Below are 25,048 nucleotides of genomic sequence, written 5' to 3'. Positions count from 1 at the left end.
AGATGACTTGAAAAATTACAGACCTATATCCAATCTTCCATTCTTATCTAAAATTCTTGAGAAAATAGTTGCTTATCAAGTATGTGAGCATTTACACAGCAATGACCTCTTTGAAGAGTTTCAGTCAGGTTTCAGAGCTCATCATAGCACCGAAACAGCTCTGCTGAAAGTCACTAATGATATTCTTATGGCCTCAGATAGACTACAAGCATGTCTTGAAGATATAAAAACTTGGATGACGTTAAATTTTCTACTTCTAAATTCAGACAAGACAGAAGTTGTCATCTTTGGACTGGAGTCTTTAAAAAAGAAACTGCTTAGTCAATCACTTAACCTGGATGGCATTAAATTGACCTCCAGTAATAAAGTAAAAAACCTTGGTGTTATTTTTGAGCAGGATATGTCATTTAAATCCCATATTAAACAGGTTTCTAGGATTTCCTTCTTTCATCTCCGGAACATTACCAAAATTAGAAATATCCTATCCAGGAGTGACGCTGAAAAACTAGTCCATGCATTTGTTACTTCAAGGCTCGACTATTGTAATTCTTTACTATCAGGATGTCCACAAAATGCAGTTAAAAGCCTTCAGCTGATTCAAAATGCTGCAGCAAGAGTTCTGATGAAAGTTAAAAAGAGAGATCATATTTCTCCTATTTTAGCTTCCCTTCATTGGTTCCCTGTTAAATCCAGAATATAATTTAAAATTCTCCTCCTCACATATAAAGCCCTTAATGATCTAGCTCCATCATACATCAGAGATCTGATTGTTCTATATGTTCCTAACAGAGCACTTCGTTCTCAGACTGCAGGTTTACTGGTGGTTCCTAGAGTCTCTAGAAGTAGAATGGGAGGCAGATCCTTTAGTTATCAGAATCAGAATCAGAATCAGAAAAGCTTTATTGCCAAGTACGTTTTTGGACATACAAGGAATTTGTTTTGGCGTAGTCGGTGCAATACAATACAAATTAAACAGTACAAACATATCTACAATATAATATAAATATAAGTGCACAGTTTTAAGTGAGTGAGAGTAAATATAGAGCAGTATAAGATGCAAGAGCAATACAACAGTGCAGGTGATCATTGTGCAAGTAAAGCAGTGCAAGTAAGCAGGAGTCCAAGCTGAGCGTTAATGTAACGCATAGAGTTACAGGTTACAGGTGTCCTGTCAGCAAAAAAAGGGGGGGTGTGGGTGAAAGGGGGAATGTCAGGGTGGTTTCCGGGCTTTGTTAACCAGGCTGGTGGCAGATGGGAAAAAACTGTTCTTGTGGCGTGAGGTTTTGGTCCGGATGGTCCTCTCCTGTGGAACCAGCTCCCAGCTTTAGTCCGTGAGGCAGACACCCTGTCTACTTTTAAGGCTAGGCTTAAAACTTTCCTTTTTGATAAAGCTTATAGTTAGAGTGGTTTAGGTTATCCTGAGCTATTTCTGTAGTTATGCTGCTATAGGTTTAGGCTGCTGGAGGACATAATGACCACTTTCACCCTCTTCGCTACATTTTCACACTACTCTCCAATTTTGCATTATTTGCTGTTATTTCAGCTTTTAACTTTGTTCTCTCTTTTCTCTTCCTAGAAGCTACACCTGGCCTGACTCTGTGTCTACCTGTGACACCTTTCTGGAGAGGGGCTTCGTCCGAGCTTCTGCTGGCAACAACTTAATGCTCACCCTCTACCGAATCGCCAGTGACTGTCCACTGTCTCTACATGCTCATCCGGGAGGAGTGAATGCTGCAAGTCACTGACTGGATGCAATCTGCTGGGTTTCCTTAGATAGAAAAACTTTTAATCCAGTTTGAATAAAAAGCTAACTCCGACTGCACTGTTCAATGGTTAGGATTAATTGGAATGTATGAACCTGACTGTTGTGAAGTGACTTGAGACAACATGTGTTGGGAATTGGCGCTATATAAATAAAACTGAATTGAATTGACCCAAATGATGCTTGATTATGCCAATAAACCCTTAAAGGGAAGTGGAACAGAATGCGAAGCCGAACTATGCCAAAACAGAAGCACAGATAGAAACTGACAGGTAGAGAACTTTGTTATAACGTCTGACTTTATGTGGAACGTGGACTTAATATGTAACTTTCAAGTGTTGCAGAACTAGTCAAAGGTTTGCTCATCATTGGAATGAATGTGATATAATATGGGGCTTCTAACTGAGGCCACAAGTTTAAACTGATCAATATTATAAATACAAGATGAATTCAGCAAAATCGTTTTGGATTGACCAATACGTGGAGCAAGGAGAAAGTCCAGGGAACTCAGTGAAGATCTAAGAAGGTGAACTGTTGATTTAAACAAGTTGGAAAAGTTTTTTGGAGCTAATTCATAACATCTGCAGATGCCGAGATCATCAGCTCCAACAACTGTACATAGATATAAGTCATTCAGATGCGTCACCACTCTGCTGAGGTATGGAAGAAGACCCAACCTGCACCCTCAGATGAAAGGAACTTGGTTACGTTCCTTAAAAACAATGCAGGAACCAGGCTTAAGCTAGCCATAAACTAGAAACTGCTATAACCCCAGTGTCAATGTTCACAGGAAAGCCTGTTTTATGGTCAGATGGAATCAACAATGAGCTACTGCTATGAGATGCTATCAAACCTAGAAACACTGTACCAGTTGTCCAGCAGAGCAGTGGCAGAATCATGCTGTGGGCTTTGTTTACTCCCAGTGGGGTGGGTGAATTGCACAAACTGGATGGAACTATAACGAAGAGAACTATCTACAGATTCTTCAACTCTATCTCAAACGTTGACAGAATAATGCGGACAAAAGAAATTTGGACACAGTTGGAGTTTCTTTTTTTTTACCGTGTCCTGTCCGGCAGAGTATCGCTCAGAATTGTTGTCTGAGTGCCAAGAAATTACCCAACAGATTTAGTTTCACAAGCAGAGCATCACAGCTAATGCTTTGAAGCTCTGCTTGATATTTATAAAATAAACTTTATTATAAACTTCTTTGGGAATATTTAAATTGTTACGGACACGGAGACTGAAATGAAAAGGAAAAAAGAAGCTCGAAAAAAAAAGAGAGAGATGGGGGAAAAAGGGGAGAAAAGGAGGATGAAGATAATACAAGATTACACCCTGCTTGCTTATACACCTGCAGCTGTTTTTTTTTTATTTTACAAAATAGTACACGGTAATTCTGAATGTAAAATGTACTTAGTGAGAGGTGCAGCCCAAAATAGAACATCTGTGTATCTGTCAACACCTGAAGCTTAACACCTGTGAATATGGGTGTGGACGCGCTTTTGTATACAAGGTTTCTCCACAAAAATATGCAATAGCTAGTGTGATGACCCACAGGCCTGCCCCACAGTTGGAGTTTCTAATGGGACAATAACCCAAAACACTCATCAAAACTGGTTCTGGAATGACTAAAATAGGAGAATATTAAGCATCTGGAATGGCCTTCACAAAGCCCCAACACCAATCTGATTTACTGATTCTTCTAAGAAGAGTGGTCAAATATCCATCTAGAATTATACCAGAAGCTTGTTAAAGGCTACAAAAACCATGTTAAAGGGCTGAGGAGCAGCATGCTGGGGCATTTAATCAATGTGTGTATTTTACAGCCTGTGAGGATTAGAAAGAGCCCAGAGTAATGTTTAATATTGAAAAAATGCTGTAGATACATCATTAATCATTCATTTTATAGTGTTACATATTCAGGCTTCTGTTTTTATTTTCACGCCTCTGAGTCTCACCTGGAGTCTCCATGTCTCTTCAGGTGAACCTGAAGCAGCCAGAGGAAAGGATGCTGAGGCAGAAACAATCCAACACAGAGAGCCAGAAACTGCCAACCCTGGAGGACGACATGCAAACACACAGACCTTACACTTTAAGCAGGATTGCATGAGCAAATTGTAGGATTTGGTAGTAAAGTAAAAGAAAAGCTTTCATGAAACATTCGACCAAAACTCTGACCTAACTGGTTATTTATGTACACAATGGAGGAGGTTGTGATGACTCAATCTGTTTTTATTGTTCAGCTGGGTGACACACATCATAATCTGATCTGAAACACACAGGATGTTTCACCGACTTCTGCCCCCTGCTGGTGAGACTGATAAGAAGATCACTAGGGTTAAAAATAGGCAGGAGAGTTTCTGGTGCTTAGAAAAAGGGTTAACTTCCATGTTTTCAGTGAAAGAATTAAACTCTTACTTGGAAAACTTCTCCTTTTGAGGAGTTTGACACAGCAGTTACAGAAAGACAAGAAAACCCAATTGAAAAGCTGTAATTTGTTTCTTTCATTTTCCTTTCACTTTAAGTAACAGATTTAGAGCACTACTGGTGCCATCTTATGGCAACAGAACCAACCTGCAGAGGTCCAGCATGGCTTTGCAGCTGTTTCATGCGAGTCTGCTTCATGAGCTGGCAGAAGAACTCGTTCTGAAGCTCCGGGTGGGCCAGGCACACCTGCAAAGCACTCTGAGCCAAAGAGACGTGGTAGTCGATGGCTGGAGCATCAATGGCAACATTGATGAAAAGCTGGCAGGTCTAGGAACACAAGGTGGACAAAGGGCTGTTAGGAAACAGTGTTTTCTTGGTGGTAAAGTTTGCACAATAATGCATTAACCAATAAGTTCTCTTTATTGACTGATCTCAGAACGATTTGTCCACACCTCTGGGTAAATTGTTTTTTTTATTAGCATACCTTAAAGAGCTTGACAGCCTCCGTCTGCAGGGCCTGTGAGGGCAGAGTGGTGAGAGGAGAGAAGAGAGCCTCCTTGCTGAAACACAACGTGGGATGTCTCCAGATCTGAGAATCTGAGGAGCAGAGAGAGAAGCTGATGAACTGTTCTCCCCCCACAAACAAACAACCTTTTATACTGAGCTTGAGTTAGTAAAAACTAAATCACAGAATTTTTATTCAACTTTACGCTCTAAACACAATACGAATTTTAATCTTTGTTTAATTAATTTACGTCTATGAGATTCAGCCAATATTATACAACATAGTAAAAACGACTACATAAAGCTCAGGTCAGATGGTAATTTTAGGTTTTTATTAAAGGTCGGAGGATTACTTGTTCACTGGATGCACTACTTTCAATTTAATGTGGATTTTGATTTTCAAATTCACAAAGTCATCAAATGTACAGGGGTTGGACAATGAAACTGAAACCCCTGGTTTTAGACCACAATAATTTATTAGTATGGTGTAGGGCCTCCTTTTGCGGCCAATACAGCATCAATTCGTCTTGGGAATGACATATATAAGTCATGCACAGTGGTCAGAGGGAATTTAACTATTCTTCTTGCAGGATAGTGGCCAGGTCACTACATGATACTGGTGGAGGAAAATGTTTCCTGACTCGCTCCTCCAAAACACCCCAAAGTGGCTCAATAATATTTAGATCTGGTGACTGTGCAGGCCATGGGAGATGTTCAACTTCACTTTCATGTTCATCAAACCAATCTTTCACCAGTCTTGCTGTGTGTATTGGTGCATTGTCATCCTGATACACGGCACCGCCTTCAGGATACAATGTTTGAACCATTGGATGCACATGGTCCTCAAGAATGGTTCGGTAGTCCTTGGCAGTTACACGCCCATCTAGCACAAGTATTGGGCCAAGGCAATGCCATGATATGGCAGCCCAAACCATCACTGATCCACCCCCATGCTTCTCTCTGGTTATGCAACAGTCTGGGTGGTACGCTTCTTTGGGGCTTCTCCATACCGTAACTCTCCCAGATGTGGGGAAAACAGTAAAGGTGGACTCATCAGAGAACAATACATGTTTCACATTGTCCACAGCCCAAGATTTGCGTTCCTTGCACCATTGAAACCAACGTTTGGCATTGGCATGAGTGACCAAAGGTTTGGCTATAGCAGCCCGGCCGTGTATATTGACCCTGTGGAGCTCCCGACGGACAGTTCTGGTGGAAACAGGAGAGTTGAGGTGCACATTTAATTCTGCCGTGATTTGGACAGCCGTGGTTTTATGTTTTTTGGATACAATCCGGGTTAGCACCCAAACATCCCTTTCAGACAGCTTCCTCTTGCGTCCACAGTTAATCCTGTTGGATGTGGTTCGTCCTTCTTGGTGGTATGCTGACATTACCCTGGATACCGTGGCTCTTGATACATCACAAAGACTTGCTGTCTTGGTCACATATGTGCCAGCAAGACGTGCACCAACAATTTGTCCTCTTTTGAACTCTGGTATGTCACCCATAATGTTGTGTGCATTTCAATATTTTGAGCAAAACTGTGCTCTTACCCTGCTAATTGAACCTTCACACTCTGTTCTTACTGGTGCAATGTGCAATCAATGAAGACTGGCTACCAGGCTGGTCCAATTTAGCCATGAAACCTCCCACACTAAAATGACAGGTGTTTCAGTTTCATTGTCCAACCCCTGTATTCATTCAAGCTCAAATATTTACATACATACACCCCCAATGATATATGGGTAAATGCAGAGTTGGTTAGAGTGGCCAAAAATGTTTTTTTAAGTAATAGTAGTACTACTTCAATATATTTTTACTCAAACAGAAGTAAACTACATCAATTTATGTGCGAATTCTGATATTTTAAATAAAAAAGACCAATTAAAATAACACCCTCTAAAGGACTGGCACCCCACCAGGGTGCAACCCGCCCCTCACCTAATGACCGCTGCAGATAGGCACCAGCCCCCCATGACACTCCAGGGGTAAGCGGGTTTAGACGACGGTTGGATAAAATAACAGGCAAAAAAACAACAACACACATCTCCAAATTGCAATTTTTCCACAACACTTATAGGTAATATATGTATATATATATATATATATATATATATATATATATATATATATATGTTAGAACAGTACCAAGTACTTCAGGTTACAATATATACTGTTTACTGCATATTCACCTAAGCTCCACATGGCTCAGCAGATAGTAAGCAGCATCAGAGCAATGAAGTTTGCTTACAAACATGAAGTAAATTTAATTCAGTGAATTAATTAGACGTGGATAGAATAGCCAGAAATCTTACTCAAGTAAGAGTAGCAATACTTTAAAATATTACTCAGGTAGAAGTAAAAAGCATGGTGCAAACAACTCCTAGAAGTAATTTTTTGGCAAAAAGTTACTCAAGTAAGCGCAACTGAGTAAATGTAACTAGTTACGACCCACCTCTGATTCAATGTCTCCTGCCGAGTTACACCCCTACCACGTGGGTTTTGTAGCCATCAACAAGCTTCTGGCACAATTCTGGAAGGATATTTGAACTAAGCAGAATTGGCAAAATTAAATTAAAATAGTTGGTTTTCTGTCACAAACAGGGCTTCTAAGAATAACCCACAAACTTCAGATAGGGTTGAGATCAGAACTGTGAGTCCATTCCAGGAACAACCAACTTTGTCCAAGCTTCTAGATGATGATTTGATGTAAAGTGGAGGAATTTGAAGGTAGTTTTTCTTTACTAATCAATCCACATACAGTATGTCTTGTCCCTGTGGACAAACAGCTCCATTTTTGTCTCGTCTGGCCATAATATGTTTCTCCACAAAGCAAAGTTTAGTCATGTCTGAAGGTGCAGATTTTGGAGCAGGGGCTTCTTTCTCCATCAGCACCCTCTCAGTTCATGGCAAAGTAAAACTGTCTTCATCGTGGACAGCAACACCAGGGTTCCAGCAGTTTCCAGTTCACGGAAGGCCCTGAGCCTTGTTGGTTCCTGGGTTGCTTCTGCAAAAGCTACTCAAATATTTTTCATCAGTTTGGGTCTCCTTGGTGATAGGGGCAAAGCGGTTAAACACTTGAAAAACGTGCACTTATGGTCAATTATTTAAAGTGACAATCTTGGAAATTTAGGATGTTTAGAAATGGCTCCAACGCTCCTCATCTTAGATCCTAACAGAGTTTCTTGGACTGTGGCATTGTTCTGGGTTGTAAGTGCTGACAGACTTGTAAGATGACAAGGACAAACTACGTGTTGCAGTCAGTCATGATCACAAACCTGAAGTTAACGTGTTGGATGAAGAGCTGAAAGCATGTGGGCGGCGCTTAGAGGTGTCGCCCTTCATCGACCTATGTGTAATATTAACCAGTTAATATTACCCCCTGCAAAAAGAACATAAAACAGTCTCCTTGCCCTAAGCCATGAGCAGGGGTTGTACAATCCGGTTTGACTGCACAGGCTCAAAACTAAAAGAAAACTGAGAGATAAGTTACATTTTTTATTTGGTGCCTCTGCCCCCTTCTAAAGCCGCCCTGGGCATCTGCCCATACAGCCCAGATAAAAAAGCTTCGCTGTCTGACTCTGAGTGGATTACAGAGAAATCCACGTTAAATGCAAACTTAAGCATCCAATTCTTGTTTTATTATTATTCCACCCTGAAAAAATGAACAGTTGGAAATAAATTAAAGTCTATGATAAATATAACATTGTTTAGTGGATGTTGCAACAGTTGCATTTGAAACTCTTTTAATACAATCGCTCACTTGGATCTCCGTCCAGTTGGAAGAGTTTTCCCACCAGTTGTTCAAACTCTGTGCCGACTGTACCCCCCAGGGTACCTGCTGCCACAGACAGATGGTACAGCCATGAATCCTAAAACGTTGCACATATTAACATCATGAGAAAATAGCCACAACCTCTCGCCTAATTCCAAACAACTGAAATACATTTTCTGTTACTTTTTGTGAGGAGCTTCAGACACTGACCTTTTCATGGCGGGACTCGATTAGCAAGTAGGTACGACTTTGCTCCTGAGGGCTGACGGCGATTGAAAAGGGAGCCACCTCTAAGCTCGGCCCACATGCTTTCAGCTCATCTTCCAACTCTTTTGACCTGTCCACCTCCTCAACCCTGGCCTCCCACAGCTTAATTTGACCCAGAGGGAACTGGAAGCAGAGGCAGGTTTGGGTTTGACCCCCAGACGACAACCTTACGTTTTCATGTTTGTATATCTACAGTGACAAAGAAGCAAACCTTGTCCTCCTGGCTGCGGAAGTAGTACAATGTTTTTCCAATCAGAGCACACCAGACCCGCTTTGAATAGCCATGCTTTACCTAGAACAGAAGAATTACCAAGTTTAACAACCGCGGTGACTTTAGGTCAAAATATAAATAAAAAGTATTATTATTCAAGTTTGTTGGCAAATTAGAGTGACTGGGGAAATTTAAACATCCCATGAATGTTTCAAATTTTTTCGCAATAAAATGGGATTTTATGTACAGCATCTTTTTACAAATAAAAATCTAAAAAGTGTGGTGTGCATTTGTATTCAGCCCCGATTACAATGATACCTCTAAATAAAATCCAGCGCAACTAATCGCCTTTGGTAGTCACCTAAATAGTAATTACAGTCCAACTGCGTGTACTTTAATCTCAGAATAAATCCAGCTGTTCTGTTTCTGGCCTCAGAGGTGTTGGAAAACATTAGAGAACAAACAGCATTGGTCTTTAAACCAAGGAACACAGGAGGAGTCTGTGAAGCTTGAAGCAGGGTTTGATTTAAGAACTAAATCTCAGGGTTTCAACATTTCAGAGAGGACCTACCAGGACAAAGCCTTTCATCTAAACTGACAGGCCAGGAAAGGCACGCATTAATCAGAGAAGCAAAGAAGAGGCCCAGGGTCACTCTGGAGAAGCTTAAGAGATCTACAGGTCAAGTGGGAGAATCAGTCAACAAGACAACCAGTAGTTGTGCACTTCACAAATCTGGCCTTTGTGGAAGTGTGAGAAAAAGAAAACCTGTGTGAGGCTGCAAAGGATTTAAGACTAAGGCAAAGGTTCACCTTCCAGCAGGAAATCGACCCTAAACATATAGTCAGAGCTTAAATGGAAAAGTTTAATCATAGCATAGTCCTTCAAAGTGCAGACCTAAATCCAATCAAAATCTGTGGCAACAGTCAAACATTGATGTTCAAAGATGCTCTCCATCAAATCTGACTTAGCTTGAGCTAGTTTTCATAAGAATGGGCAGAAACTTCACTTTCTAGAAGAGCAAACCTGGTAAACACATCCCCCAAAAGACTTGCAGCAGAAGATTTATCAACAAAGTACAGACTCACGAGGGGCTGACAACAAATGCCTGCCACACTTTTCAGATTTTATGTCTGTATGTGTGCTTATGTATAAAATAAATAAATAAATAAAAGTAAAAGATTGAAACCCATAAATCATTTATGCACTATTTTGTGTTGCTTTATCATATAAAATCCCTGGAAAATACTTTTGGTGTTTGTGACTGTAATGTGAAAAATCCTGTACAAGGAAAGTTTTTTAAATTCATGCAGTGTACAAAAGTATATCTGTAAATAGTGTGTACCTTGAAGAGCAGTCCCTTCATGATGGGGCGAATGTCTGGCTGAGTGAACAGAGGACTGGCAGCTTTCACCCTCAGGACACTCTGCAGGACCTGCAGCCACTCCTCCAGCAGGTTAGGAGAGTCCGCTTTCAGATAATAAACAAGCTTCCCTGTCATGATCTACACACCAGGGTAAAAAACACAGAAGCAGAAGGAGCCTTTGCATTAATATTGCATTAATATATTGGGTTGGTTGAGATCTTTTACTTGAACTTAATTACCTGAAGAACTTGTTTGCCGTCTCCACGGGTGATACTGCTGCTAGCATTTACTTCGATCTGGCCCTGAGGTTTTCGGATCACGTCACTCTGTTGGAGAAACAGTAAATTTTAGAGTTTCAAAGAAATAAGAAGAAGGTGTTTTTAAACTGAATGCCCGGTTACTTTTCCTTACTTGATCAACCCTAAAAAGACAAATGAATTAATACAACTTGGTAAGAATACTTTAGTTTAAGTAATAGCCACGCTTTTTGTGAAATATCTTCACACGAGCAGCAGTTTAAAAGACGAAGAGCCACAGTACAGTTCAGTAACTCCATTCTTGTGGCAGAGATATTTTTTTAAGTGCTTTATAGTAAGGTTAGATTGAAGAGTAGTGGACTATGACTTTAATAGAAATACATCATACTGCGTTCAATTTATTCACAAAAAGAAAAAATAACCTCTATAGACTGTGATGGAATGGGATTTGGCCTGAAGAAGTGAGAGAACACAGTTCTGTTTGAAGCTCCATTTATCAGTCATATGTTACAGTGGAAACACCAATAAACATTTTAATGGCTCCCCAATAGCTGACCTTTATCTGACTGAATTTACACGGCAATACCTTTTATGGTTTTTACACAATCGGAGTTTTAAGTTTAATAATATTTTTAGGTCTTACCACAGAAAGTTCACTGTGTTGCGACAATGACACACACTAGCGATTGACCCCAGAAAATACTCGAAACTTTTAAAATGTAAACTCTTTTCATCCCTACACTTATCAACGCACATAGAATTTACTCATGAGAATGTGAATATTTTTGTTTACTTTCACCCATTGTGCTTCAAACTGATATGACTTAGTTATCTGTTAAATGAGTGGACACAAACCCTCCCATTTAATTCTTCCCTGAAAACTCTCCTCAAAGCTGGAAGTGAAGAGTCTGCTTAACTTGGCATATCTTCCATAAAAAAAACACCGGAGACACAAAAATTCTCCTTCTCAAGATTCACGATTTCTTTCTCAATTTTGCTTAGAGCTGTTGCATGGTCACTGTTTGTTCCAGTTTTAAATTCTTGCTTGCCTGTCCAATGAAAAGTGGTGCTGTGGGCTTCCAGTCGCTCCTCCAAAAGCAGGAGTCACCATAGCAACCAGTGACAAGGTCTGGGTTTCTGGTTGCTAAACCTCAGCATGTCGGCCTTCAACCATAAACCCTTAGAACATAATACATCGTAAACTAAATAAGAGGCTCTGGAGAATTTGGGATTTCTAGCTCAGGAAACAGGATTTACGTTGGACTTTCAAACTAAAGCTCACAGATCTGCTTCAAAATAAAAGTTTAGCTCTGTCCCAAACATAATTATTACGCAAGAAGTATACAACTTCCAAATGGGCTTAGGAGATTGTAGATGATTTTGGAAGATGTTCAGACAGCTGTTTTCTTCTGAGATTTTCTTGTTTTTTTTTCCAGACCCATGAGTTAGGATTAAGAACATGTCAAATCTATTTAGTTTTCAGTTACTTTAGTTTGGTGCCCATCCTGTTTGGATGCGCTCTTGTTTTTCCCATCTTGAGTAAAAAACAAAACATCTATACAGACTCTTAGTAAAACTGGTTGATGCAAAGCATCTAGTAATAGAAGGCATGTTTCAAAAATATAAAAATTAAGGTTCTATAAACAAATAAAACATACTGGTGACTTATAGTAGAGCAGCTCTCCATCTTTGAGGACAAACCAGCATCTCTTCCAGGTTTTCTTCCAAGTTTTAACCATTTTCAGCAGATAGCCTGACTTCTCCATCGGCTCCTGGAACACATGACAGTTTAAACAACTATTGTATATGCTGAAAAAACACAAATACACCATAAAACCTACAATAAAACCATATTGACCAACAGGAATTCAGCATTCATTTGGTTAGTACATTTTTCTTTCACTGAGTACAGTATATGGCTGGATAACTGTTTGCTAGATGCTGAAACATGTGGCTCACACTCTTTCCATTGTCGCTGGCTGAACCGCAGGTCTTGGGCAGCTTCTGCTCAGGTTCGGAGCACTCTGTATCCGTGGAATAGGCATCAGGAGGGATGGCATAGTCACTCTCTGATGTCATGGAAGCCACGGACACGGCTGCAGCCCATTCAGAGAAATTATATGTGTGGGAACGATGAACCAAGGATAAATGGAAAATCAAGGATTTCATTTTAATGTTTGAGATAACAGTATGGTAAATTTACGCAAGTTCGGAGTCATTTTTAGCCCATTTTAAGTACGCTTAAAATGTCTTATGCTTCAGTGATCAAGCTTTAAATATGGGAATTGCAAACTGGGAAACATATCTGGTAACATAAATGTATTCTCATTTCTTTTTCGATACATGTTCAGACCATTAAAATATCTAAATCAAATTCCACATTTTTCTACACTTTGACACTTTCGTGGGAACCTGGTAAACTATTCGGGTTGATCGAGTAAAGATTAAACTCTAAGGAAAGCCCCAGCTGACATGACCTGTACCTCTTTTGAGGGAACGAGGGCTTCCCAGGCTGCTGTCCTTCCTGGAACCAGAGGAGGCGTGGGAGCTACAGATGGAGCCATCCTCCTCTCCTGAACTGGAGGACTCCTCAGAGCTGGAGGACTCGTCTGAGAATGGACTGCTGCTCAGCAGAGTGGCTTTCTGCAGAAGAATACTGCTGGTTAGTGTCAGATCTGATGTGAGACATACACAGCAGTAAACCTGCTGAACTCACCCCCTTCAGCGTCGTGTAAACCGGGGGCGTCATGTTTTTATAGATGAGCAATGTGTACATCACAAAGGCAGGATAAGAGGCCTGTAGAGAGGGGTCTGGAGGGAAGACACCCCAGTTAGTCAGATATTAAACAAGAAAACACAGCATAGAGGGACACAGGTAATTTCAGAGTCCTACCTCTGCTGGGATGACCCGAACAGGATGTGTCAGACAGTCTGATCCCTGATTTAGCAACAGCATAGATACGACTTTCCTGGAAAGGACATGTGCAACTCTTAGATCACAAAATGTCAACAAGTTATGTGGATTACAGAGCCTTATAAGGAATTGATAATGTGACTTTTTTGCAGCAGTCGTACCCATGATGGGAGTCTGTGTAAAGGAGGAGTGGGGGGTTTGCTTGGCCCTGAGCTGTCCCAATCAGGCCTCTCAGAACTAGTCTCTGACCTGGACTCGGAAGATGTTTGTAAGGATGATACTGTGTGAGACATTGGTGAGCTGGGTGGGATTTGGTGAGGCGTATCCCTTCCTGTCTCCATGCCATCCTCCAGGTGCTGGTCCAAGTCAGTTTCCTGTGGCCGGAGGGGGCGGAGCATGCTGAGTGCATTGCGTGTTTGTCCGTGTGCCGCCTCGCTGCCGATAAGTGGCTGGCTCAGATGTTTCTTCACCAGAGATACGTTCAGCAACCCGCACCCTGCGGGGGTCCTTAGACGAGGCTGTTTGGGGGAAGCTGGGTTGTCCATTGGGTCCCGAGGTGCGTTGGGTCGTTTTGGTGTCAGGGCTGGTGTGAGGATGGGGCTGGGTGTGGTCGGCTCGCTGGAAGATGACGAGGAGTCAAGCCTCTGAGACTGAAATCGTTGGTTGAGCTCCTCAGAAGTGCAGTCTTCTAGCTTAGTCTTGCTCTCCTCCTTCCCCCCACCCAAAGCCCCTGGGAGCGCTGCGTCTGTCAATTCAACCAGGCTGAAAATGGGTCGCTCAGCACGCTGCATGTCATCATCAAACAAAGAGCTGCTGTCATCCGAAGCTGTCAGGTAGTTCTCGCTGCAGGGCCGGCAGAACCCAGAGACCCCCCCTTTGCCCTCACACATTCCTTCCTCCTCTAAAGCAGCACTGGAGAGTAGACATGAGTTTCCAGGGGACTCCGGTCCACACACATTTTCAGGGCTGTTCTTTGGTGCACTGGTCTCCTCCCACGACGAAATCACAAGTCCACTTTGGTTCTGTCTGTGGACGTCACCACCTGTGTCTGAGGAGGGTGTGTTTTTAATGCTCCTCTCTGCCAAAACAAATAAAAAACAATGCTGAAATGCAAAGCAAGACATTTCCCTGACAAAGACAAAGCAGTCTTAGTACTGAGTGAATCTGTAAACAATCTGCAGAAAAAGTTGAACTCAAAGCAGATTTGGGCATTTTTGAAAGAACTTGCATACAGGTGCATCTCAATAAATTAGAATATAATAGCAAAATGACATTATTTCCACAATTCAATTCAAAGCATTATGCTCATGCTTTTTATAGATTCAGTACACAAAGTGATATATTTTATACATGTATTTCTGCTACTCTGCTTAAATATTACAGCTAATAAAAACCCATAGTTCATTTTTTAAAATAAAATGTCTATATTTCACCAATAAGAAAACAAATCTAATACAGAAATGTCATGACTTGATACAAAGATCACAAAAGGTCAATGCTAAAGACATTGGATTTTTACGTTTTGCACCAAGCATATTAAAAGAAAGTTGAGTGGAAGGAAGAAGTATGGTAGAAAAATGTGCAAAACAACAGGGATAACTACAGATTTGGAAGGATTGTGAAGCAAAGCCCATTTAAAAGTTTAGGGGAGGAGTGGGCAGTAGCTTGAGGTGGAGTTTGCTAAAGAAACATGTTACACGTTCAACCATCATCAAACTCTGGCATAAAAGACCCGCGTCTCCAGCCACACCTCACCAGGTTCACTGCGTGTGGTACTCTGGCTGCTAGATTTATACTAAGTGAAGTTGAGTCTAGTTTTGTGAAGAAGCTTGCAAAGTCAACTAGTCTCTTGTCTCAGGAAAACTGCTCCACATGAAGATTCACCCTCACTGCCAAACTCCAGAATTTCCCCCCTACGGTCATAACCCCAAGTTCACTTCAAGTTACTGTTTGGAGCCTGCTGTCCTCCCCGAGCCTTCCACCTGGGTCAATTATTGAATTACTAAAATAAATTACCTTTTTGATTATGTTCTAACTTATGGCGCTGCAACTGTATGCCACGCCACCAAAGTTCCAATTAACTGCCTTAATATTCCTGAGAAAACCTTGAAAATGTCTAAAGCAGGATAGAAATAGAAGAATCGAAGCTGCATGACCAATTGGTGTCGGTGTTGCGGCCATGTTGTGAGCGCCAATTTTCTGTCTAGACAGCTCTGTCTGTCGGTTCCGTTCAAAGGGTTTCGGGTAAAGCTGTGTGACTATGAGATCTTCTACAACGAATGAATAGAAAAGCTTTTTCAGCTAACATTAGGTTATTAATTAATAAATTAAAAAAGACACATATAGTATCTTCTCCAGAACCACATGTGCATGTTGGTGCTTTCTTGAGTCTACGTCTCCCCACTCCCCAAGAGTTTGCCCCTATGTGAAGACTTACCAGATGTGTCTCTGAGTGTAATCCTCTCTTCCTGTGTGCTGAGGGTCCTCTGAGATGGTGCCGGCCCGGTTAGGACCTGAGGGTTTTTACTCATCACCTGAAAGCAACCAAATGTGAGGCTGCTGAGACGCTGCGCCTCGCCGGGCTTCCACAGGACTCCTCGGTCATCGATGCAACTCTGTTCAAAGGCTGCAGGCACAAACACGCATGAGAGGAGAGAAAGTTCCTGCAGGTGGAGGCGCAGCGGCAAAGAGGAGTCCATGCATCTCACCCTGCACTTGTTTCTGCAGCTCCAGGATCTGGACTTCCTGCTGCTTGTTGGTTTCTCTTAACGCTGCATTGTCCACCTCAAACTAAAGTTAAACAAACTGGATGAGCTCTGAAGGATAATGTGGAGCTGCTTTATCACACTTTCAACTTTCTGTTTACCTCTGACAACCTGAGCATCACCCACTCCTTGATCTTAGCTGCTTTCTCCTCCACCGTCTTGGCGTCTTGGAGACGAGTCTGTTTCTGTTGAAATTAACACAAAGCAGTTCTTTGAGGAAGAATATAGCTTCCCAACAGACTCGTAGTTTTTACTTCAGATAAAGACAGACGAAGATCTTGGAATCTTGGTGATGTACCTGCACCTCCAGCTGCTGCTCCAGCTGGGCGATCACCTCCTCTTTCTCCTGCACCGAGGCCTGCAGCTGCTGGCACTGCTGAAACAAACGCATCTCTGAGTCTCCAAGCCGGCCGTCTGAGGCCTTCAGCTTCGTCTCCATCCACTTTACCTGAGATCGTCCAACATAACCCACATATGAAGACACCAAGCTTTCTCCACGGACGCTGAAGGGCAGAATTTGTTTTAACCTTACCTGCTGGTTTGCAGCAAACGCTCGCTTCTCTGCATCAATCACCTGCGTCTCCATTTGCTGAATCTGCAAAACAGAACAGTTTTTTTTACTACTTTAATCTTAAACGTTTTCAACTGATGATATTTGCGTGATACCTCAGTAATTTATCTTCAACTTATTCTTTGTTTTTGAAAGTAATTTAATGAAATCAAAGTAAAAAACAAATCAAACACAAATTCTGGCAACTTAATACAACCCTTTAAATTTATAAGTATACAAAAAACCCTTTTTATGATGAAATTCTCCACCTGAACAAAGTTACAAACATTTTTGTGAGTCTCTAAATGTCTTTAGTTAATCATTTTGCTCGTGAATGGGATTGAAACTGAATTGTTAAAAAGAAGGCACAAAAAAGTTGTCCAGAACTGTAGATCATCATGTAGACGGATTAGTTCGAAAGCGTTCATTAGATTGAGACAAACTCAGAGCTGTGGGAATGTCCAAGGAGCTCAGTGAGGATCTAAAAGGGAGATTTGTATACAGGTCCTTCTCAAAATATTAGCATATTGTGATAAAGTTCATTATTTTCCATAATGTCATGATGAAAATTTAACATTCATATATTTTAGATTCATTGCACTCTAACTGAAATATTTCAAGTCTTTTATTGTCTTAATACGGATGATTTTGGCATACAGCTCATGAAAACCCAAAATTCCTATCTCACAAAATTAGCATATTTCATCCGACCAATAAAAGAAAAGTGTTTTTAATACAAAAAACGTCAACCTTCAAATAATCATGTACAGTTATGCACTCAATACTTGGTCGGGAATCCTTTTGCAGAAATGACTGCTTCAATGCAGCGTGGCATGGAGGCAATCAGCCTGTGGCACTGCTGAGGTCTTATGGAGGCCCAGGATGCTTCGATAGCGGCCTTTAGCTCATCCAGAGTGTTGGGTCTTGAGTCTCTCAACGTTCTCTTCACAATATCCCACAGATTCTCTATGGGGTTCAGGTCAGGGGAGTTGGCAGGCCAATTGAGCACAGTGATACCATGGTCAGTAAACCATTTACCGTTGGTTTTGGCACTGTGAGCAGGTGCCAGGTCGTGCTGAAAAATGAAATCTTCATCTCCATAAAGCTTTTCAGCAGATGGAAGCATGAAGTGCTCCAAAATCTCCTGATAGCTAGCTGCATTGACCCTGCCCTTGATAAAACACAGTGGACCAACACCAGCAGCAGACCATCACTGACTGTGGGTACTTGACACTGGACTTCTGGGATTTTGGCATTTCCTTCTCCCCAGTCTTCCTCCAGACTCTGGCACCTTGATTTCCGAATGACATGCAGAATTTGCTTTCATCCAAAAAAAGTACTTTGGACCACTGAGCAACAGTCGAGTGCTGCTTCTCTGTAGCCCAGGTCAGGCGCTTCTTCCGCTGTTTCTGGTTCAAAAGTGGCTTGACCTGGGGAATGCGGCACCTGTAGCCCATTTCCTGCACACGCCTGTGCACGGTGGCTCTGGATGTTTCTACTCCAGACTCAGTCCACTGCTTCCGCAAGTCCCCCAAGGTCTGGAATCGGCCCTTCTCCACAATCTTCCTTGGTCACCTCTTCTCGTTGTGCAGCGTTTTCTGCCACACTTTTTCCTTCCCACAGACTTCCCACTGAAGTGCCTTGATACAGCACTCTGGGAACAACCTATTTGTTCAGAAATTTCTTTCTGTGTCTTGCCCTCTTGCTTGAGGGTGTCAATAGTGGCCTTCTGGACAGCAGTCAGGTCGGCAGTCTTGGGGTTTTGAGTAATGAACTAGGCTGGGAGTTTTAAAGGCCTCAGGAATCTTTTGCAGGTGTTTCGAGTTAACTCGTTGATTCAGATGATTAGGTTCATAGCTCGTTTAGAGACCCTTTTAATGATATGCTAATTTTGTGAGATAGGAATTTTGGGTTTTCATGAGCTGTATGCCAAAATCATCCGTATTAAGACAATAAAAGACCTGAAATATTTCAGTTAGTGTGCAATGAATCTAAAATATATGAATGTTAAATTTTCATCATGACATTATGGAAAATAATGAACTTTATCACAATATGCTAATATTTTGAGAAGGACCTGTACATTTACACAAGTTAGGAATTTCCTTTGGAGCCATTTTTAAGAACTGCAGATTTTCCATAATCTAATTATTTAGATGTGTCGCCACTTTGCCAAAGTCTGATCGAAGACCTCAACCTCACATGATAGCAAATGTTCAGGAACAACCCAGGAAAAGTTCGAGCCAGTCATAAACTCCTGAGACACCAGTGTCTCTTCTGCAGTGGAGCCAGTTTTAAATCAGCTTTTTAAAATAAGATCCTCCTGCTAAACTGACACACTAATTCTCTGCTCACATCAACATCAACAAATTTCTTCTGGAAAAAAACGTTTTTTGTCACACGAGACAAAGATTGAGCAGATTGGTCATAATGACAGCAACAATGTTTGGAGGAGTCAAGATAACCCTACGAAAACTTTCAATCATGTAGGTGGAAGCATCATACCGGGGGGGTTATTTTGCTACCAGTAGTACTGGTCCATTGCACAAAGTAGATGTAATAATGATGCAGTTGAACTACTCCCTAATCCTTTAACATCACCTCAAATCAAAAGCTATATGGTTGAAACTTGGACCCAGCTAGCTGTTCCAGGGATCCTAAACACACACCAGAACCGTTTCTGGGTTGGATAAAGCAGGTCAGCATGAGCTGCTGGAATAGTCCTCTCAAAGCCCGGACCACAACACTAGCAAACATTTAGTCAATTATTAGTGGAGGAGCATATAGTGATATAGGAATAGTGAGGTTATAAGGTGTTTACAATTTTGAAATAAGAAAAATTTACAATAAATTCAAACTTGTGCAGCCAGAAGAGATCACAGTTTACCTGCAACTGTATTTGTATTTGTAGTATAATATTAAGACTCCAGTATAACTTTATTAACAATTAAATTTTTTGGAAATCTAATTGGCTGATTAGATTGCCGATCTTCCTCATTACTGTTTCACATTATTCTCTGAAACGTCTGAAGACTGTCTTCATCAAAAACACATTAAAGTCCATCTATTGGAGATCTGTGTGACAGATTTATTGGAATAAAAAACTAACTGATTATAGCTTAAAACCATAACTGTGGTGTTAAATTGCTTTTTGAATGCCAAAAGGCAGGACTCATTACCAACAACAACCAGTTTGAGTTGCAGTGTGTTACATAATGATGTTGAGGTGCCACGCTCCTGAAGATGAAACCACCTCTTTGTGAACTAAGATCAGAGTGGAGGGGGTGGAAACTGGTGGGAGCGTGATAAACCTGCAGTGACACCTAAAGGTTGCACAGCTCTTACACACAGACACATTCAGGGCTGCTCAGCAGATCCTGACAGGGAGTGAACGATGGGAGTCATAACTTTATGAGTAACATTCCTCTGACATTCCTCGGCTCAAAGCGACGGAAGCAGCAGAGTCTTCTCAGTGTCTTCTGAGGGAGCTTTCCAAAACCTCAAGAGCTTTATGAAAGGGTGAAAAATTCAGGAATGTTGAGGGACATTTTTATGGTTTGGATTTTCTGCCACATGTGCAAATATACATGTAGAATTTTGAAAAGATTAGAGGGATATTTTACACGTTTCATTCTGATTTGAAGGAAAGTGGAAAAAGGAAGAAGTCTAACAGGTTGTCTTTAATTTAAGGCAGGGGTGCCCAGGCCCACCATCCAGGTCTACAGCTACTGTCCTGCATGGATCCCTGATGGATCCCTGTAGCTCCTCCAGAGCTAACGTGAACCTCTTGGCTGCTTCTTTGAATAATGCTTTCCTTGTCCAGTCTGTCAGTTTAGATAGACAGCCATTTCTCAATAGGATGGCCAAAAACTCTTTCTACTTATAGATGATTGATGGAACAGAACTCTGAGATGTTTAGATCTTGCTTCATAATCTAAACCTTCTTTAAACGTCCCCCCTGCTGTGTTCCTTGGTCTTCATGAGACCGTTTGTTCACTAATGTTCTCTGAGGGCTTCACAGAACAGCTGGATTTATACTAAGATTCATTTACACACACCTGCAGTTATTTAGGGGTATCAGAGTAAAAGAAGACTGAATGTAAATGACCACCAGATTTTACTTTGTAATTAGTTTTCTAAACTCCATCATTTTCCTCTAACTTCAAAAGTACGCCTTACTTTGTGTTGGTCTATCACACAACATCCAGGACGGCACTGTAAAACAGAGCTCCTAATTTGACCCAAATAATATTCACATTTGAAAACCTTGAGTTCTGTGGATTCAACCCCAATGAAATCTGTTTCAGTGGTTTCAGCTTTTCTTTAACTGCTACATGTGGACAGCAGCGATCTAACCAAGAAAATAAATTATTTTAGAAAAGCCTTTCAGGAGTTTATGAGACTGGCGAACAGAACTGTTTCTATGACACAAGGCCAAGGGGCAGTGCTGCCAGGCTTAATATAAGATAGCTTTCAAAGTAGGATTAAATGTCTTGTTTAAGATCAGACTCATTTTTATTTGAATTTTAAGGCCTCTAGTTGCCATAAAACCTAAAAGAACATCCATAAATTGATGCACCGATTCATTATCTATACCCGCTTATCCTTGCAGGGTCATGTGGGGGTTGTTGCCTGTCTCCAGCAGTCACTGGGCGAGTGGCAGGGGAGCACCCTGAACATGTTGCATGCACAGGGAGAACATTTAATTTCCATCCAGAAACACCCCAGGATCTTCTTGCTGCAAGACAACAGTGCTACCAGTGCCACCAAACAAAAGCTAGGTCTATTGTATGGTTTCTTCTTCTTCTTCAATTCAATTCAGTTTATTTATATAGCGCCAATTCACAACACATGTTGTCTCAAGGCACTTCACAAAAGTCAGGTTCATACATTCCAATTAATCCTAACCATTGAACAGTGCAGTCAGAGTCAGTTATTTATTCAAATTGGATAAAAAGTTTTTCTGTCTAAGGAAACCCAGCAGATTACATCGAGTCAGTGACTTGCAGCATTCCCTCCTCCTGGATGAGCATGTAGAGACAGTGGACAGTCACTGGCGTTGACTTTGCAGCAATCCCTCATACTGAGCATGCATGTAGCGACAGTGGAGAGGAAAAACTCCCTTTTAAGAGGAAGAAACCTCCAGCAGAACCAGGCTCAGTGGGAGCGGCCATCTTCCACGACCGACTGGGGGTTGGTCGTGGAAGATACATGAGCTTGGCAGTTAGCGGTGAAACAGCTGGTGTATTATTGCCTCCTTTTGGTAGCAGGTTGTAACCAGGAAAACACATGCAAAACATTTTCATTCTTTGATTTTGTGTAATGACAGTTTCAACTTACAAATATCACTGTCAAATATCTAAAGACCATCAAAAATCAGTGAGGAAACAGTTCAGATGTCATGATACGTACTCTGACTTTCTGGTACACAGTCCGTGTGCAGACTAGAGGCTGACATTTTTTCGGGAGTCCCACGGGTCACGGGATTCCCACGGGAAACCCGCGGGACGGGAGACAGCATCAGTAAAGATCCCGTGATTGGGACGGTACAGGATTAAAAAATGAACGGGAGCAGACGGGAGCGGGAGCTAACCAATAGGAGGGAAAATAAACTAGGATCAATTGTCCTTGGAAATGTAAACTGAGACTTTGTTATAAACTTTAAGAAAAAAAAACTTGGATCGACGCCGCCATTGTGTAGTTTTTTTCCAAGAAGCCTATACTATAATGTGAGTCAAACGAACTACACGACCCACAAGCCAACAGTGCTTCTGCTCAATGTTTTCCACCTGCGTTCAGAATGGAGGGAACAAACGCAGGTGGAGAACTGGACGTGGTAAAATTGGATTTGTAACGTAAAGTCAGAAATAAGGACTTATCTATTAAACTCATAGAGCTGACAGGAAAGTCGCAAATATTACCGAACTTCAGGAGAGTTGAATGCAGCGCTGTTAACACGCAGTCTGCTGCTTGTAAAACGTGTTTAGTCGTAATCAAGTTCACCAGTGATTAATGGACACTTGTAAGACAGATTCTGGATTGAATCAACCCTGCATCTCTTCATTCATCAAACCAAAAGTACCATCATGTGTCAAGTCTCATCTAAAACTTGCAGGGAAGGGGTCCCTGAGGACCAGGGCTGTGAACCATTGAGGTACAGTTTCTAAATTGTGAAGGTAATGCCTTTTTGGCCTTTTGTTCAACAAGTACAGTTCTCTTACTAGGTGCATTTTTCTTTCGTTTCAGCAACTTGAAACATAAAAGTAATGTCATTGTTCAAAGGAAACAGTCACTTAATAAATAAGTAAAATACAACTATGTACATTTTGTTTATTCAACTAAGATAGGCATGGTCTGTTTCCTTGTTTGATATTTTATTATTTCTTCATTATTATTCTTTTTACTTTAACTGGCCTTTACTACAACTAAAAACAGGGACCTAACTGGTCCTTCAAAGAAACAAATTGCCAAAAGACTAAATGAAGAAAACAAAAATGGGAGAGTCACAGGAGTGGGAGTCGTTCTGAATGGGAGCGGGACGGGAGTGGGAATCAATTTACCAGGAGTGGGACGGGACAGGATTTTTTTCGTTATGCTGGCCTGGGATTGGGATGGGACAAGACATTTTTCTGTGGGAGCGGGATGGGACAGGAGAGAAAATCCACTCCCGTGTCACCCTCTAGTGCAGACCACCTGTAGCCTTACAGGGATTTCTCCTCATGTTCTCCTCATTTCATCAAATTATTTAAAATGACAAACAGTACACTGCCTGGTTAAACATTATGCAGTGGAAACAGTCAGGATGTCTGGCAGGGTGTGTCCGTCTCCGACCTGACTAGCCCTCTGGTCAGCAGAGCCAAGGGAAAACTGGAGCACGGCCATCCCATTCTCCTCTGCCTGCACACACCTTAAGACTAAAAATAGCTGTCCCCCTTCCCAATGGTTTCCACCCAGTTACCATGAATGTGAAGTCCTCTGCTGCTCATAATAGGAAGATCATATGGTGTACGCTAACCCTAACCCTATAGAATTTAAGAGAGAAGGTAGCCGCAAGGTGCTGCTAATTAAAGCACTTGATTAACTGATGATCAGCAGTGTGAACACCTCTGTAACAGCAGCTGGACTGGCAGACAGCTGGCCTGGAGCATACATATTAACACAATACCAGTGTAGAAAGGCATCAACAATAAGCTTAGAGATGCAATTGTTGGCGCATATTAATCTTGGAAGGGTTAAACAGCAATTTCCAAACTATTCACAGTCCGACATTCTGCACAGAGAAAGGAAAACCGGAAGTACATGACCGGAAGTCTCGCACTACAAATAACCAATTGACTGTGTCCGTATTTCCGTGAAAAATAAGGGGAATCCAGAGGCTATGAGTCCTTGACGCAGATGCCCAGGGTTTAATTCCCAACGCTGGGATCTTGCTGCATGTCTTTCCCCTTCTCTCTCTGCCCATTTACCAGTGAAAAAAATACCACTAGTGCCACAAAATTAAAAAAGGGATAAGTTGGAAGGGTTGAAGGAGAATGTCTCCTCTCTCTAAGAAGATTATGCAACACAACGTTTTGCAAAATTAAACCTGAATAAACCACAAGACTATTGGAATAATGTCATTTGAACAGATTAGACCAAAGCAGAGATGTTTGGCCATAATGACGGGCAGCATGTTTGAAGAAAGCCAAACACAGCACAAACACCTCATACCAACTGTGAAGCATGGTGGTGGAGGGCTGGTCATCAGAGCTTGCTTTGCAGTAATTGAGATGAACAGGAACTCCTCTGTATGCCAGACTATTTCAGAGTCTAATGAAAGACTTTCTGTACAAAAGCTGAAGATTGAGCAAAACTGGATCATCAACAGAAAAATTAAAACACAGCAGCAAAGTTACAACAGACTGACTAAAAAAAGAAAAGAATCAATGTGTTGGAATGGGCCAGTCAAAGTCCAGACCTCCATCTGACTCAAATGTAGAGAGTGGTCCAGAAGCAAACATCTGCAAACCCTAATAAAGGGTAGAAAAGTTGTAAAGATGAGTCGGCCAAATAAATGCTTAAAGTTACTGCTGCTGAAACTGGTTATACAAGCTGTTAAGTCATGGGGTGTACTTAGTTTCTTTTATTAGAGGTTTACCATTTTGGCCTTATCATTGTGTTGCCATGGCCCAGTGAAAATCCAGAGCTGAACCTGGTTAAAATGTTGTGGTCAGACCTTAAGAGAGCTGAGCAGAAACCTCACATTGGAA

At 41.5% G+C, this 25,048-nt stretch overlaps 1 protein-coding gene across 1 annotated transcript in view; it reads right to left on the bottom strand.

Annotated features, from left to right (window-relative positions):
* plekhh2 (pleckstrin homology domain containing, family H (with MyTH4 domain) member 2) overlaps window positions 1-25,048 on the bottom strand; it is a 43,437-nt gene that overhangs the window by 8,709 nt on the left and 9,680 nt on the right. Inside the window, exons 3-21 of the mRNA XM_047352569.1 lie at window positions 16,782-16,844; window positions 16,548-16,697; window positions 16,351-16,434; window positions 16,193-16,274; window positions 15,922-16,110; window positions 13,646-14,562; window positions 13,464-13,539; window positions 13,287-13,381; window positions 13,054-13,213; window positions 12,530-12,666; window positions 12,229-12,342; window positions 10,553-10,639; window positions 10,293-10,451; window positions 8,950-9,030; window positions 8,682-8,861; window positions 8,460-8,568; window positions 4,677-4,789; window positions 4,340-4,519; window positions 3,724-3,821 (exon numbers count right to left, since the gene is read on the bottom strand). Of these exons, the coding sequence (XP_047208525.1) occupies window positions 3,724-3,821; window positions 4,340-4,519; window positions 4,677-4,789; window positions 8,460-8,568; window positions 8,682-8,861; window positions 8,950-9,030; window positions 10,293-10,451; window positions 10,553-10,639; window positions 12,229-12,342; window positions 12,530-12,666; window positions 13,054-13,213; window positions 13,287-13,381; window positions 13,464-13,539; window positions 13,646-14,562; window positions 15,922-16,110; window positions 16,193-16,274; window positions 16,351-16,434; window positions 16,548-16,697; window positions 16,782-16,844 (3,074 nt within the window). The remainder of the gene's footprint in view (window positions 1-3,723; window positions 3,822-4,339; window positions 4,520-4,676; window positions 4,790-8,459; window positions 8,569-8,681; window positions 8,862-8,949; window positions 9,031-10,292; window positions 10,452-10,552; window positions 10,640-12,228; window positions 12,343-12,529; window positions 12,667-13,053; window positions 13,214-13,286; window positions 13,382-13,463; window positions 13,540-13,645; window positions 14,563-15,921; window positions 16,111-16,192; window positions 16,275-16,350; window positions 16,435-16,547; window positions 16,698-16,781; window positions 16,845-25,048) is intronic.

This window comes from Girardinichthys multiradiatus, chromosome 22 (assembly GCF_021462225.1).
Source record: "Girardinichthys multiradiatus isolate DD_20200921_A chromosome 22, DD_fGirMul_XY1, whole genome shotgun sequence".
Taxonomy (NCBI): Eukaryota; Metazoa; Chordata; class Actinopteri; order Cyprinodontiformes; family Goodeidae; genus Girardinichthys; species Girardinichthys multiradiatus.
This window is presented reverse-complemented; position numbering and strand designations above follow the sequence as displayed.